The sequence below is a fragment of the Jaculus jaculus genome, chromosome 14 (genome assembly GCF_020740685.1).
Source record: "Jaculus jaculus isolate mJacJac1 chromosome 14, mJacJac1.mat.Y.cur, whole genome shotgun sequence".
NCBI lineage: Eukaryota > Metazoa > Chordata > Mammalia > Rodentia > Dipodidae > Jaculus > Jaculus jaculus.
In genome coordinates, this window is record NC_059115.1 from 70,641,809 (window position 1) to 70,657,735 (window position 15,927).

At 40.5% G+C, this 15,927-nt stretch overlaps 1 protein-coding gene across 4 annotated transcripts in view; it reads left to right on the plus strand.

Annotated features, from left to right (window-relative positions):
• Positions 1-13,109, plus strand: part of Kiaa0825 (KIAA0825 ortholog) — a 427,087-nt gene extending 413,978 nt beyond the window's left edge. For all 4 annotated transcript variants that reach the window (XM_045133785.1, XM_045133788.1, XM_045133787.1 and 1 more), the window contains one exon: positions 11,505-13,109. In XM_045133785.1, the coding sequence (XP_044989720.1) occupies positions 11,505-11,622 (118 nt within the window). In that variant the 3' untranslated portion in view covers positions 11,623-13,109. The remainder of the gene's footprint in view (positions 1-11,504) is intronic.
• Positions 13,110-15,927: the final 2,818 nt, after the last annotated feature.

Genomic DNA, 15,927 nt, shown 5'->3' on the forward strand with positions numbered 1-15,927 from the left:
TTGTGCATCTGGCTTACATGGATGCTGGGGAATTGAACTGAGGTCCTTTGGCTTTTCAGGCAAATGCCTTAAGCACTAAAGCCATCTCTCCAGCCTTGTGTATGCATTTTTTTTTACATAGGTTCAGGGGATGCAAACTAGTGATCTCATGTCTGAGAGGCCTCATGCATAACCCCGAGCACATTTAACTACTGAGTCATTTTCCCACTCAACACTGGTATAAGCTATTTTTCATGTAAGCCTAGCATAGTAACACCTAAACTTCTGACATACAGGGATGGAGCAATGTTCATAGGTTAAAGTGTGCTTCATGTGTAATCAGGAGAGCCTGAGAGGGCCCGAGACCTCCTGAATTTAAATCTCCAAAAACTACGTAGACAGCTGAATGTGGCTGTAAACCCAGTCCTGTGGGGAGAAGAGACGAGAGCATGCTCCAGAATCAGTTGGAGACTCCCTCCTTACAAGGAAAAGTCTGTGGGTGAGTGATGGAGGGAGATACCCAAAGGTCTCAGAACGCTGCAGACAAGCCCATAGGGCAGGCAAGGGCACTGGTCACTGAATTAACACATCAGCACATACAATACACACACACACATACCACACCAGGAAAAAAACATCCTGGCATGCCAACCAATAGATGTGTTATGAATGTTTAAGTGTGTATAGTCTACTGTACAGAGCACTGTCATTCGAAATTATTATTTGAGCCAGCCTCAAAAAAATATTTGGGGCTTTTTAAGGGTGGAGGCAGTGGCGTAGAGGACAGGAGCAGTTTGTGTTTGTTTACTTGTTCTGGAAAAGAAATAACATGCACTGGCTCATATTTTAGAAAAATGAATCCATGGCAATTTCCCTGAATTATGGACAGCCAAGTCAGATCACTACTTCATGATCATTAAAAAGCACAGTAAAAAAAAAAAAAAAAAAAAAAAGTTCTAAATTTGATTCCGGATCAGGCAGTTAGGAAGGTGTGCACGAAAGAGGTAGCCTGTAGGCTTAGTCCGAGGAAGAAATGCGGGCAAAGTAACAGAATAAAAAATGCAAACACAGGGCTGGAGAGATGGCTTAGCGGTTAAGCACTTGCCTGTGAAGCCTAAGGACCCCGGTTCGAGGCTCGGTTCCCCAGGTCCCACGTTAGCCAGATGCACAAGGGGGCGCACGCGTCTGGAGTTCGTTTGCAGAGGCTGGAAGCCCTGGCGCGCCCATTCTCTCTCTCTCCCTCTACCTGTCTTTCTCTCTGTGTCTGTCGCTCTCAAATAAATAAATTAAAAAAAAAATGCAAACACAGGGCAACATAAGGCAGGAGGCAGTAAGGAAAGTGGTTTTCTCCTTAGGAAAAGTTAACGGAAGCAAAACAGAATTTGTCAGGCTAGAACACCACAGATGTTCAACCCTCCAGGCAGGGCACTGCTTGCTGGTGTGGTGTATCCGCAGCAGAACGCTCCAGACGTGACTACTTGAAGAATGAATATTGTACTATTTGGTCCCAAAAATATGAGTACCTGAACTATGGACTGGTGCTAGTAGGGCATGTGTGGACGTGACAGTGATTAGGGAACATGTTGCCATTTACTGGTAGCTAAATGTTTGGGCAAGATTGAGACAGGAACTGCACGATACTTGATCAAGTTCAGACCTTGAGTTGTTACTGTGAGGCTATAAGATATTGGTAAATTTGAATAATTTTGTTTAGTTTTTTTTTTTTTTTTTCAAAATAGCGTCTCACTGTAGCTCTGGCTGACTTGGAATTCACTACATAGTCTCAGGTTGGCCTTGAACTAACAATGATCCTCCTATATCTCTCTGCCTCCCTAGTGCTGAGATTAAAGGCGTATGCCACCATACCCGGCAGTTTGAATAACTTAAATATATAGAAACACATATGTATGTTTATATATTTACTACTAATAAAGTTGGAGTAAAATGAAAATGATTATCTAGGGCTAGATTTATAGAGTTTGGAACAAAAATGAAAAATTTAAAGATAATGCATTATATCTAATGATGCAAATGAATTGCAGATGTAGAGATAACAGCTGAATGTGTGAGAGTAGATATTGAGCTTTCTGAGAAAGAGAGGATGGTCTGAGACTGAGTAGGAAAGAAGTTCACATGTACAAAACAACAAGCTAAAGAAAACAAAATTTTTTAAATTTATTTATGGTTTTTTGAGGTAGGGTTTTGCTCTAGCCCAGGCTGACCTGGAATTCACTGTGTAGTCTCAGGGTGGCCTTGAATTCATGGTGATCCTCCTACCTCTGCCTTCCAAGTGTTGAAATTAAAATACCACATTTTATACAAATGGAAAATACACACTTAAGAAAATGTTCAACATCCCTAATCATCAGGGAAATGTAAAACCCGACCTTGAAAACAAACAAAAAACAAAAAAATCATCATCTTGAATCTGGAATTGCCAATTCTTTGGTTAGTTTGCAGATATGAGCTTGGGGTTCCAGAAAGGACCTGAGAACCCCAATTTTCCCATTATACAGTCTTTGCTTTGCAGAAGTGAGGTGAAGGACAGAAAGGTTTCTTCTTCCTTCCTTCCTTCCTTTCTATTTTTGTACAAGAATAAAATCCAATATGACTTCATTACTCACTGCTCAGCTACCAACTGGAAGGACAATTTTAAATCATTAATTTGGCCAGATGGTTAATGTTTTTTAACAGTACAATTAACTAATAAATAACTGTGGAGCACTTTGTAAATACAAAGTGCTACATAAATGTTTAATACTCACATTAAGTCAGGAGGCTTATTTCAAGTTACACTTTTATATTCCAGAATTTTATTTGTGTTTCAGGAGAAATGCCAAAAACATGATCAGATGCCATAATTTTAGATTTATTCCAAAATAAGCAAAGGAATTATAGAAAAACAAAGCAACTTTGTCTAGTCTAGGCTGAAGAGAGTAGGCCAGCATGCAATGTCTCTTTCACAAAAGACAACAGGATCACAGATGTATATAACTGAACATGGAGGGACATCATTGTAATACTTACCAACTTCATTTTACCCATGCATATGAAGGAGAATTTGTCAGATACAACAATGTGAAGGATGTGGGGCAGGAAAGAGAAGACTGAAGCAGACTAGTGAAATAAAAGTAAACTTTTATGAAGCCCTTGGCATTCATAGCTCACCTACTGTGTATAACAATACTAAAATATAAAATGCTAGCTTCCTTAAAAACTGATGCATGGAGACATGCATGAAGAAATTTGTCCACCATCATACATATAGTGTGGTGGGTTTAATTAGCTGACCCCACCCCATGAACTCCTGTGTTCTGAATACTTGGTCCCCAGCTGATAGCAGTTTGGGAGGTGGAGCCTTGCCAGACAAGGTGTGTCATTGGGGGTGGGCTTCAGAAGTGGTAGACAGCGGCCCCGCCCTTTGCCAGACTTGGGCTCACTCTCCTGCTGCTGTTTCCCACCCACTGTGGCAGACTGATGTGCAGGCTTCACTCATGCCACTCTTTCCCATGCCGTCATGAAGCTTCCCCTCAGGACTGTAAGCCAAAATAAATATTTTCCTTCTATCATCTGGTTTTGGTCAGGTGTTTTGTCCAAATAAGGAGAAAGTAGCTACAACATCTAATAAGAGACAGAGTCAGAATTTGCTCTCTTAGCTAGTATGCTCCAAAATCTTCAGGGAGGAATCTAGGATGGGTTATATTACCTTACTGAAATGAGATACAGACTTGCTCCTTTTTCCTGCCTGAGTTCTGACATTGCAACAATCATCTTAGCACCATGATGAGAAGAACAAGAGAACCACAGAGGTATCAGATCTGATGTGGGAATACTTAACCAATGCCAGCAGTCATTCATTTTTGGAATTACTTGTTATATGAGGAAAATAGGACTCACCACAGTTAGATTTGCTCCTACTTGCAACCATAACCCCTATGCCAGAGGGGGCTGAAGACAGTAGGAATAACAATCACTCACTGAGTGCTTACTATGAAACAGGAATTGCTTTATTTTATGTGGTTAGTCATTTTATTCTCATTGTAACTCTGGATTCCCATCATTTTTTGTTGTTTTTGTTTTCTGCCCAGGCTGACCTGGAATTCACTATGTAGTCTCAGAGTGGCCTCAAACTCAGCGATTCTACCGCAGCCTCCTCAGTGCTGGGATTAAAGATGTGCACCATTTTGCCTGGCTGAAATTTTTTTCTTTTTTTCCCCCAAGGAGTGCACCACCATGCCTGGTTCCTTTTCATTATAATAAATAAAATAGCATTTATTTATTTTCAAGTAGAGAGAGAGAAAGACAGAGAGAATGGGCACATCAGGGCCTCTTCCTGCTGCAGACTCCAGACGCATGCACCACTTTGTGCATCTGGCTTTATGCGAAGACTGTGGGATCAAACCCAGGCCATCAGGCTTTTCAAGCAAGCCCTTTAACATTCTTTACATTGAAAAATTCATATTCTCACTGTAGGAACCATAAATCAATTGATGTCCATTAAGGTGAGAAAGAACAGCCCCTTCTCTAGCCCCAATTCCAATTTTACAGAGACAAGATAAGACAGTTTTATCTGGCTTGCCTAAGACCACACAGCTGATAAGGGATTCAACCCTAATAATACCCTGTCTCCTAAACTCCAACTCCTCAGCAAATTGCATCCTGAGCCAGGCATGGTGGCACACACCTTTATTCCCCGCACTCAGGTGGCAGGGTTTGGAGGGTCACCACGCGTTAGAGGCCAACCCGTGACTACATAGTGAATTCCAGGTCAGCCTGGGCTAGAGTGGGACCCTACCTCGAGAAAACTTCATTCTGAGCAGTCAAACACTAAAACCATATCAACTAAACTCAGGAATTAGATCAAGATTCTTTCTACTTTAATAGTCCATACACTAGCTAATGAAATTTGGAGATTCTAAAGTAAAAGTTTCTTAGCAGAAATACTATGGACACTTTGTGCTTTAGGAGGACAAACCATCACTTTGTGGGACTGTTGCGTATTAAAGGCATTTCCCATGGGCTGGAGAGACAGCTCAGTGGCTAAAGACACTTGCTTACAAAGTGTGCTGGGCCAGGTTCAGATCCTCAGTACTCACGTAAAGCAAGTTTGTCTGCAGTGGCAAGAGGCCCTGGTGTACCCATATTCATCTGCCGCCCCCTCATCTCTCTCCCATATAGCTTTTCCTGTCCCTGATCCCTGGGTCCCAGTAAAAGCATGCATACACACAGTGTCGGCCAAAAAAAAAAAAAAAAAAAAAAAAAAAAGCCCTGTACATTTTCCTATAGGAAAGCAGTCTCTTCTAGCTAAAATTCTTTTCTAGAACAGAGATTGGGAAAAAAAAAATTCTTTGGAAGTCCAAATAGTAAATATTTCAGGTTCTGTGAAATGTGGATTCTTGGTAATCTTGATCACAACCACTAACCTCTAACATTATTGAGTGGAATCGGTCATGGAGACTGAATAATAAATACATGTGCTTATATTCCAGTCAAACACTTCTGACTCTTGTTTCACAGATGAAATCCCGACAGAGATGTTAAGAAACTTGCCTGAGGTGATACAACCAGTAAGCAATACATTTCAATTCAACCCAAAGCTAGAGCAACTCCTGAGTCTGAGCTTGTCCTCCAGGTCACTGTGAGTTTCCCATGTGTTAGAAGTTTTTCTTCTGGGAGAAGGAAGGCAGAACAGGCCTCAGAGAACTTCTTACAAGCCAGACTGCAGCCTGGTGCTGATCCTTCTTTCCTACTGGAAAGTCCCACAGGTCTGGAATCTTCCATGCCCTGGGTTGGTACTACCATGGACATGCCTCATGCTTGGCTCTGACACACAGTCCACCATTTCGCTCTCCTCCAACATAGGAGTCCATGAAATGGCCACAGCTATTCACTGATCGGTAACATCCTTTTATGTATTTATTTATTTGAGGGCGACAGGCAGAGAGAGAAAGAGGCAGGTAGAGAGGGGGGAGAGAGAGAATGGGCACACCAGGGCCTCCAGCCACTGCAAACGAACTCCAGACACATGGCTAACATGGGTCCTGGGGAATCAAGCCTCAAATCGGGGTCCTTAGGCTTCACAGGCAAGTGCATAACCACTAAGCCATCTCTCAAGCCCGGTAACATTCTTTATTTTGCAGAATTCACATTCTCATTGCAGGGACCACAAATCAACTGATGTCCGTTTAAGAGAGAAGGGACAGAAAGCTCGTAACCTCTGGTCTGGCACACACAAGAGCTTAGTAGTAGCTTATGTTAGTAGGACTGTCAGATACTGCCAGTCCTGGTGTGACTACGCATGTAAGCATGTAATGCAGGCTGATCTCAGATCCCGAGTCAGCCAGAGTGGAGCTAGTGTACCATGCTGTGGCTGCTGACCCAAGTGATTGTTTCAGAGTCCCCACTGCTCAGATAGGAAAAGGGACAGTTAAGGATGTCCAAGCCCCTAAATCACACCCACCTCCAGTAGCGGTGTGGATGGCACCTTCTAGAAGGTAGTGCTATTTCTCATGCACCTCAGTGGAGTTTCATGGGATCTCACTGCTCATCGGCATGGGAGACACAGAAGAGTCACTGCACCAAGGTGGGAGCTGTGTTGAATTTCTTGCCCCACAGTAAGCAGGCAAGAAGCAGACTAGTACATTCCAGAAAAACAAAAATATGGTCCCCACATACTCAGTCTCCTCATGGTGCTTTGTGGGGAGTACTAGAATGTGCTGATTCTTTATTTATTTGAGAGTGACAGAGAGAGAAAGAGGCAGATAGAGACAGAGAATGGGCACATCAGGGCCTCCAACTACTGCAAACAAACTCCAGATGCGTGCGCCCCCTTGTGCATCTGGCTTAAGTGGGTCCTGGGGAATCGAGCCTCGAACCGGGGTCCTTAGGCTTCACAGCCAAGGGCTTAACCACTAAGCCATCTCCCCAGCCTGTGCTGGCTCTGATATCTGCTGGTTTCTGTAGGGACATGTTTCTATCATAGATATTAAACAAATTAGGGGAAACTCCAGATAAGAATTTTGAATATATATTACACAGTTGCATTTATCAAATTGGTATATTGTTTACTCCTTTCATATGTTTTATGACAAAATTAATGTTTTTGCATTGCATTAACAACTAGAGATAAACTTCTCATAAGAACTTGTGAGCAAACTCATTAAAATGCTAAGAATGAGAGTTGAGTACTCACCGCTAGGTCTATATCAGCCCCCCACCCCCACCCAGGGCGCAGGGACCATTGTGGAAGAGGGGCTGGAAAGAATGTGAAAGTCACAGGATTGGGAGGGGTGCACTGCAATTCTGTCTTCCGGACGAGAAGTGACCACTGCACTCGTGGCCTCACAGTGACTGTGGTCACTTGCACAAGACCTGCACAATACTGGGCTCATCAACATTCTGTCATGAATAGTGGAGGACAGGGGGATAAAGACAGCCAAGTGGAAGTGGGACTAGCTGGAAAAGAGAAGCTCAGTGGCAGGGGGCACATGATGAGTTCAAGAGAAAACAATGGGAGGGAATTATAATCAAACTACATTATATACATGCATGAAAATGGTCAACAAAAAAGTTAGAAAATACAACTTAGGGGTACAATGGAACAGTGCTTGTGAATAACATTCCAAATATATAATGCTTTATTCAATGAGCCTAAAATTATTAAGGAAATGTAATATATTTACTTTTCTTACCCACCCAATTTGTCATTATTTCTTATCTGCCTATGAAATAATTTCTTCTTAATAAGCACAAAGCAAATATAAGAAGGTTGTGGTAGGTAAATAATTTTGTATAACATCATTAATTACTAACAGCTCAATTATACTGTGATGTGCTATAATTGTCACGAAGCTTCAAGATCCTTATCATGGATTCTATTATGTATACAATTCATTTAAATTACATTAATTATACAGATTTTTAATGAAGCAGAGAGACTGCTTTCAATTTTCACAAGTAGAGACAATGATCAAAATATTTATGTGCATATTACATATTTTGTTCTGTTGACATTCTTAAAATAATTCATTTACTGAGACAATATTAGCACCTTTACATGTGAGGGAAAAACAACAAATCTAGTTTATGATGTTTGGATTTCTTATAAGAAAACATGATCCTTAGATAGTTCTTTTATTAAATATCTAACACAAACTGGAAGATTTTTTTTTTTTTCAGAAGATGAAATAGTTAAGCTTTTCCGTTCCTTTTGTGATACTAGGGATTAAAGCCAGGATCTTTCACGTGTTAGGCAAGTGCTCTACCATTACGCTGTACTTTTTTTAATATTTTGTTTATTTGTTTGAAAAGAGAGAGTGAAGGAGGCAGAGAAATACGGGGGGGGGGGAGAAAGAGAGGGAGAGAATGGGTGTCCCAAGACCTCTAGCCACTGCAAACGAGCTCACCACTTTTGTATCTGGCTTATGTGGGGTACTGGAGAACTGAACCTGGGCCCTTAGCATTTGTAGACAAGTGCGTTAACTGATAAGTCATCTCTCCATCTCTGCCCCAAGTATTTTTGTTTGTTTGTTTGTTGTTTTTTCAAGGTAGAGTCTCACTCTGGCCCAGGCTAATCTGGAACTCACTATGTAGTCTCAGGTGGCCTCAAACTCACAGTGATTCGTCCTACCTCTGCCTCCCAAGTGCTGGGATTAAAGGCGTGTACCACCACACCCAGCTTAAGTATTTTTAATAGTAATGAATAATACTCATAAAATTGTCTTCAGGTCATGGTTGAGTTTGATTTACTCCTCTGTAGAATTAGCATAGTAACATGTGATGGTGAGATCTTAATGAAAGTATGTTAGATGTTTCCTAAAATGCCTAACCATCATTATTCCATCATGGATAATGGAGGAGGCTGTGAGGCCTTCAGGAGTTATTGCCAGTTAATGGTTGCTGAAGTAGTGATAAACGTGCTCTTCAGTGCCATAACACTGGTGACCCCATACACTTGGGTTTTCTGAATGTCATGTCCCCAGCTGATGGCAATTGGGGAATTAAACCCTGCTGGAGGCAATGTATTGTTGCGGGCAGGCTTGTGGGTGTTATAGCTGGCTTCTCTTGCCAGTGTTTGGCACAGTCTTCTGTTGCTTGTCCATCTGATGTTGGCCAGGAGGTGATGTCCACCCTCTGCTCATGCCATTGTTTTCTATTGCCATCATGGAGCTTCCTCTCCAGTCTATAAGCCAAAATAAACCCCCTTTTCCTACAATCTGCTCTTGGCCAGGTGTTTTCTGCTAGTTGTGAACCTTACTGCAACAACTGGTAAGTGCTCTGGAATATAATCTCACTTATGGGCATGTATGCAACCCCAATTAATCCCCCCCACACACACAGGCATCAATGCAGAAGAGGGAAGAAGAAAAGGGTTCAATGGAAGGGGATGGGGAGGGGGACAAGAGAAGGTAATCAGAAGGAATAAAGTTATATAAACAATGTCTAACTCATAGTTAGTGCTATGGAAACATTTCATATGATTCCAAGTCAGGTGGTACACACTTATAATCCCAGCACTGGGGAGGCTGAGGCAGAAATATCAGAAGTTGAAGGCTAGCCTGGGCTACAAAGTGAATTCCATATCAGCTTGGGATGCATATCAGGACTCTATCTCCAAAAAAATTAATAAACCAAATAAAATTAAAAACAAAATAACATATCCTAATAGTTAAGTTGCCTTGGCCTTGTGAGCTAAACTGTAAACTGCAAAATCCTACTTTTTAAAAAAGATTTATTTTTATTTATTTATTTATTAGAGGGAGAGAGAGAGAGAGTGAGAATGGGAGCCATGGCCTCTAGCCACTACAAATGAACTCCAGACACATGCACTACAGTGTGCATCTGGCTTACATGGGACCTGAAGATTCGAACCTGGGCCCTTAGGCTTTGCAGGCCAGCGCCTTAACTGCTAAGCCATCTCTCCAGACCCTAAATACTGTTTTTAGGAGTATTTTCTCATGTGATACGGTTTTGCCCATCAAGATAATGAAAATTCTTTTTATCCTTCAAGTTATTATTAAAATTTGTTTAACTAATGATAGAATTTCAACCTTGAGGAATGAAGCACGTGGAAAAATTAAGTGCGCCAGAAATAGAAGTTTCTAGATCCACATAGGGAGGTGAGGAGAACCTCCAGCAGAGGGTGAAAACAGAGTACAATGAAAACCAGGTGTCATCTCTCTAATAACTCTTTCCCCTTCGCCCCACTTTCTATCCAAACTTACGCCTTTCTTCTCTCATGGGAGTCACGGATCAGGACTGGCTAGGACATATGGAACCCAAACCTACTGCAAGGAAACCGGAAGTTTCTGGGCCGCGCCCATGTTCAAACAAAACCAGAAAACCACTCCCTATGCTCCTGAGGCTTGCTTTCATGCTTGCAGGCTGTTTGTGATCTAGGGGTTCCGATTCTAACTCACCAGGGCTTCTGGAGGACTCAGTCAGTAGCTGCTTTTCTGTAGTTAGACGTCCTATCCCAGTGAGGCCCATAGGCCAGAAAGCACTTCAACTTGTATCAGCATTGGTTCCCAAATCCTTTTGTGGCAGCGTATCATGATGGATGGTTCAAAGAATGGTAGAAATATGAGGGAGGAAGAGAAGGACGAAATCTTTAATTGTGCTTTGGTTATAATATTTACTTTGCAAGGGCCGGGAAGATGGCTCAATGATAAAGAGACTTGCTTACAAATCCTGTTGGCCCAGGTTCAGCTTTCAAACTGCCCATGTAAGCTGGATGGAAAAAGGGCAAGGGCACCCGTGTACACGCACAAACACACACATGTGCAAATAAGTAAAAGTATTGACTTGGCAAGATCAAGATTATACATACTTCAGTTGCAGGATCATCCTGGCACACTTCCCTGCAACTTGCAGACAAATGCACATTCTTCAGTGAAGAGACAATACTATCTGTGTTTTTTAATGTTGGAAGTGCAGAAACCTCACTTGAAACAATAGCTGAAATTTGAATTAGAGCGGACTCCAGAGTCTGAGCTTATTTTTCCCTCCCATTCTCCTAATACATTGCAGAAGCAGTGCCAGTGAACTGTGCTGTCTAGGAGCTAAAGGGTGGCAGTGTTGGGGACGACTGAGGAAGAAGGCCACATGGAGGAGCATGCCTCTAATCCCAGCACTCCCTCCTCACTCAGGAAGACTAGGTGGGAGGTTTGCCATATCAGGTGTTTGAAATCAGCCTGAGCTACTGACTAAGTGAGACCCTACTTCAAAATAAATGGCTTCCAGTTAAGCACTTGCCTGTGAAACCTAAAGACCCTGGTTCGAGGCTCCATTCCCCAGGACCCACGTTAACCAGATGAACAAGAGGGTGCAGTGTCTGGAGTTCATTTGCAGTGGCTGGAGGCCCTGGCGCGCCCATTTTTTCTCTCTGTCTGTCACTCTCAAACAAATAAATAAAAATGAGCAACAATAAAAAAAGGAATAAGGAAGGAAAACAGATGTTGTGATAAACCAAGCCTTGATTACTGATTGGAAGTTATAAAAATACTAAGGTCTGATTTTTCTTTTAGGTGGGAAATGAGGGAAGACGAAGCACTAGGAGAGGAAGAAAAAGCAATGCTGGAACATTTAAAACGAATCTGTGCCATCCAGAACTCTTCTGCTTCGGAGAACACAGGAGAAGCATAATCTGCAGAAACCTACAGCATCTTTATTAGAGGCAAAAATCCCCTGTCATTGAGTTGGGTCTTTGCTTGACTGGAGCCCAGCTCACACGGGCCGCCAAGCATGAGACCAATGACAGAGTCGTCCCTGCGCTGAAAAGGAAGCCTGTGCACAAAGAATGAGGGGCTCCACGGCTTTCATTTTAAAAATAATTTCAAATGTCTTTTTTTTTTTCTTTCCCCAATCTTTCTCTTCATATGATAAAACTGCTGCCATCTCGTGTTCTCTTTGAATTATTTTTTTCCTCCTTTCTGGCTCAAAGTATCTGTGACAACAGGCAAAATGTTTGGCAATCTTTTCCCTAAGGAATTTTTTTTTCTTTAAGTACAATGTTTGGATGTTAAATGGAGTCACACAGATCCCTGAGAGTCATCTGAAAATTACAGCTTAATTTTGTAGCTGTAACAAAGTCCAGATCATAATTGTCTTCAATACTCACGATTGGATGTATCGGGATCCCTTCCCATATAACTTCTTTCCCAGACAATTTATCTTAATCATAGCCACAGAAGAGCATTACCTGAAGCTATTAGCCTTGGTCTAATAGTATAACCTTCTCCCTCTAATATTTTATTCAAACTTCCATTCATATGCTTTTAGACTCCTCCATGCCCATGGCTCCAATGGTGTTTACCATTTTTTTTTTCCCAACCAGAAACCATCTTTCAAAACTTCTAAAATTATGCTTATCCTATAGTTCTCTGACTCAGGGTTTATTACCCACAATGTCTGTTACTTTTATTTTTTCACCACACAGATAGAGAGAAAATGTGTTTTTGTTTTTGTTGTTGTTGTTTTGTTTCATTTTGTTTTTTGAGGTAGGGTCTTACTTTAGCCCAGGCTGGCCTGGAGTTCACTATGTGGTCTCAGGGTGGCCTCAAACTCATGGCAATCCTCCTACCTCTGCCTCCCAAGTGCTGGGATTAAAGGCATGCGCCACTATGCCCGGCTTGAGAATGTGTTTTAACTACCCTGTCTTCCAAGGACAATTATAAGGTATTTATTACATCATTCCTATAAATGTCTGATACTGTATTATAAAGACCATGAAGGCCTTAACTATAATATGAAGTTTCCCTTCATAACTCCACATATGCCACTAAAGTCTTACACATTGAGTGAGCAGTTAATGAGTACAGCTGGTTTGATGGATACTGTTAAAAGAACTTACTAACTGAACGTGGTGGTGCATGCCTTTAATCCCAGCACTCAGGAGGCAGAGTTAGGAGGATCGCTGTGAGTGTGAGACAAGCCTGAAACTACACAGTGAACTCCATGTCAGCCTGGGCTAGAGCAAGACCCTTATTAGCTTGTAATAAGAATATACCAAACTGTTGAAGAGCCTTCAGGAGATGTGGGTGAAGCCTCATATCATGGTTTCAATCATATGGCATCAAACATCATGATTTTTGATGTTCTCAGAAGTATAATAAACTGTCCATGCTCCCACAGTCTGTGATTTTCATCAAATATGTATAGGGTACATGACTTCCAAAGGAAAGTAAACATGCATTTTTTTTTTTCAAAAAGTAAGTTTGGAGTGCAGAGGAAGTCACCTGAGAGAAAACCTTCTACTTTTAATTTAAATAAAAGCTCAGATAAATGGCTGTGTAGCCAATTTCCTCCTAAATAACACATTTAACTTCAAATGAATATACTTTAGTTGACCAACCTAATCATGAACCAAGTGTTTTGAGATATTGCTGGGGCTGGAGAGATGGCTTAGCAGTGAAGGCACTTGCCAGCAAAGGTAAAGGACCAAAGTTCAACTCCTGAGGACCCTAGTAAGTCAGATGCACAAGGTGGCACATGCATCTGGAATTTGTTTGCAGTGGCTGGAGGCCCTGCTATGCCAATTCTCTCTCTATCTGCCTCTCTCTCTTTCATGTAAATAAAATTAAAAAATAAAATGATGAGAATTAGTTATTAAATATAGATAGATGATAAATTAATAGACAGATTGATATGGCTGGCTGAGATCATTTCTAAAAGTCTATGGAAGTCACTTAAAATTGTGAGACAATTTTATGAAAACTGAACATTCCACCTGATCCTATTTATAAACAGTGAAACAGTCAACATAGGGCAACAGTTGACTATACTTTTAGCTAATGGGTAGTCTTGTGTACCAAATCTACACAATATCTCAGACTAGACACTAAAATGAAAAGTAAAAATAAAAATAAACTGACCCAATAAACTAAACAAAGCAATCATAAAATTAAAGGAGTTCATATCTGAGTCATCTCCTATTGTATCTAAAGGTCATTTTAAAAGGCATGTTCATACTAATCCTGAGAAGTAATTTAGTTTCTTCAGAAAAAAATCTATAGCTCCCATTTGGCAGAAAAGAATATGTAATAAGGAAGGAGTGGTATGACTTTAGAAGAAGAGAAAACTGCAAGAGAAAGAGACCTTACAATTGAATTCTCTTCTGTACTTGCTCAGCAAAATTACTACAGTGGCATGTATTGTATAAAAAGGTTTATAACTGGGAATTTCAAACAGTGTAGTTGATTGATCAGATAATTTTAAAAATATTTTTATTTATTTATTTGAGAGAAAGAGTGAGAAAGAGAGTGAATGGGTATGCCAGGGCCTCTAGCCATTGCAAATGAACTGCAGATGCATGCACCACCATGTGCATCTGGCTTAAAGGTACTGGGGAATCGAACCTGGGTCCTTAAGTGCTAAGCCATATCTCCAGCCCTGTCAGAATATTTTTGTCTGTATACTCAGCGGGTTTTAAATATGTAAGTAGGATTTCAAAGTGGCTGTTTCTCATGTTTGTTTTACATTTGAATAAGTTAACAGCAGGAATGAAGCCTAACAGTTTATATTCTCCATATGCTATTACAAAAATATTATCTTCTGCATTCTACATAACTGCATTTATGTAATTATAAATAGTTTTGTGTTTTATTACTGGTTTAGTAGTTTCTATATGTTAACAGCATGAGTAATTTTTAATAAATTTTTACTTCATTATCTCTACATGCATTCTTTAAAAACCATCAAAGAATATGAAAAAGTAATTTTTTTTTCTATAAATATGTGACCACTAATACTTTTTCGTTTTCTCAGTTCATATAGTCCCAAGTCAAACAAATGATTATATATTTTACAAATAGCATTTCTAACTTTATATATAGAATAATTCATAGTAAAAAGCAGCCTTCAAGGGGAAGGAGATCCTATCACATGTCACAACATGGGTAAACTTGAAGGACGTTATGCTAACTGAACTAAGCCAGCCACTAACAACTAAGCACTGTGTAATTCTACTTCTGCTTTCTGCAAGGGTCAGATTCACAGACTAAGAAAGGACGTCAGTTTCCAGTACAGGGAGGAGAAAAACAGTTTTGTTTAATGAGTTCAGTGTTTCAGATTCATAAGATAATATTCTGGAGATTCACAATAATGTGGATGTATTTGTAGCCTCTTAAAAATGGTTAAGATAGTAATTTTTTTAACTTTATTTTTTTTACCAAAATTAAAATAGGATCTGTAAATTCTTTCATAATCCTGACATGATATGTGAAGACTCTTAGTTTTTAATAGAAAACTATGAAAACAGTATATTCTGCAGGGATTGTTCTATACAGTGATGAAAGGTACATGCTTTGCCTTTGAAAAAAGCTTTCTAAAGCACCATTAATAAAACAGTAAATTCATTTCCCCAGAATTTAAAGAGCCTGGAACATTCTATAAGTCTCTTCCCCTCAAAATATTATAATGAAGTTGTGTGTAATGGCAAACACCTATAATCCCAACACCTACTTCCCAGGCTGAAACAAGAAGATGGAAAAGCTAGACAGTCTGGGCCAGACAGAAAGATACTTACCAAAGGAAAAAAAAAAGTGTGTGGGGGAGAGAGGTCAAAAGGAAGAGAAGAAGGAAAGGGAAGGAAGGAGGGAAGGAAAAACCCAACCCAGCCAAAAGCCAAGCCAAGACAAAAAATATTATAATGATCAGTGATTGTTTGTAGGAACAAAGATCTGTGTTATTCACTTATTGCTGCATGATACTCTAAGCAGAAGTTAGCAGATTAAACCAACACCCATCTATTACACAGTCTTCACATGTCAAATGTCTGGCCACAGTTTACCTGAGTTCTCTGTCTCAGATCTCACAAGGCTATTATAAAGGTGTCACCAAAGCTTGACTAGGAGAGGATCCACTTCCAAGTTCGCATGGTTATTGGCAAAATGTATTCCTTTGCAGGCTGCCACACAGATGGCCTCAGTTTCTTGCCAGCTATTGGTCAGA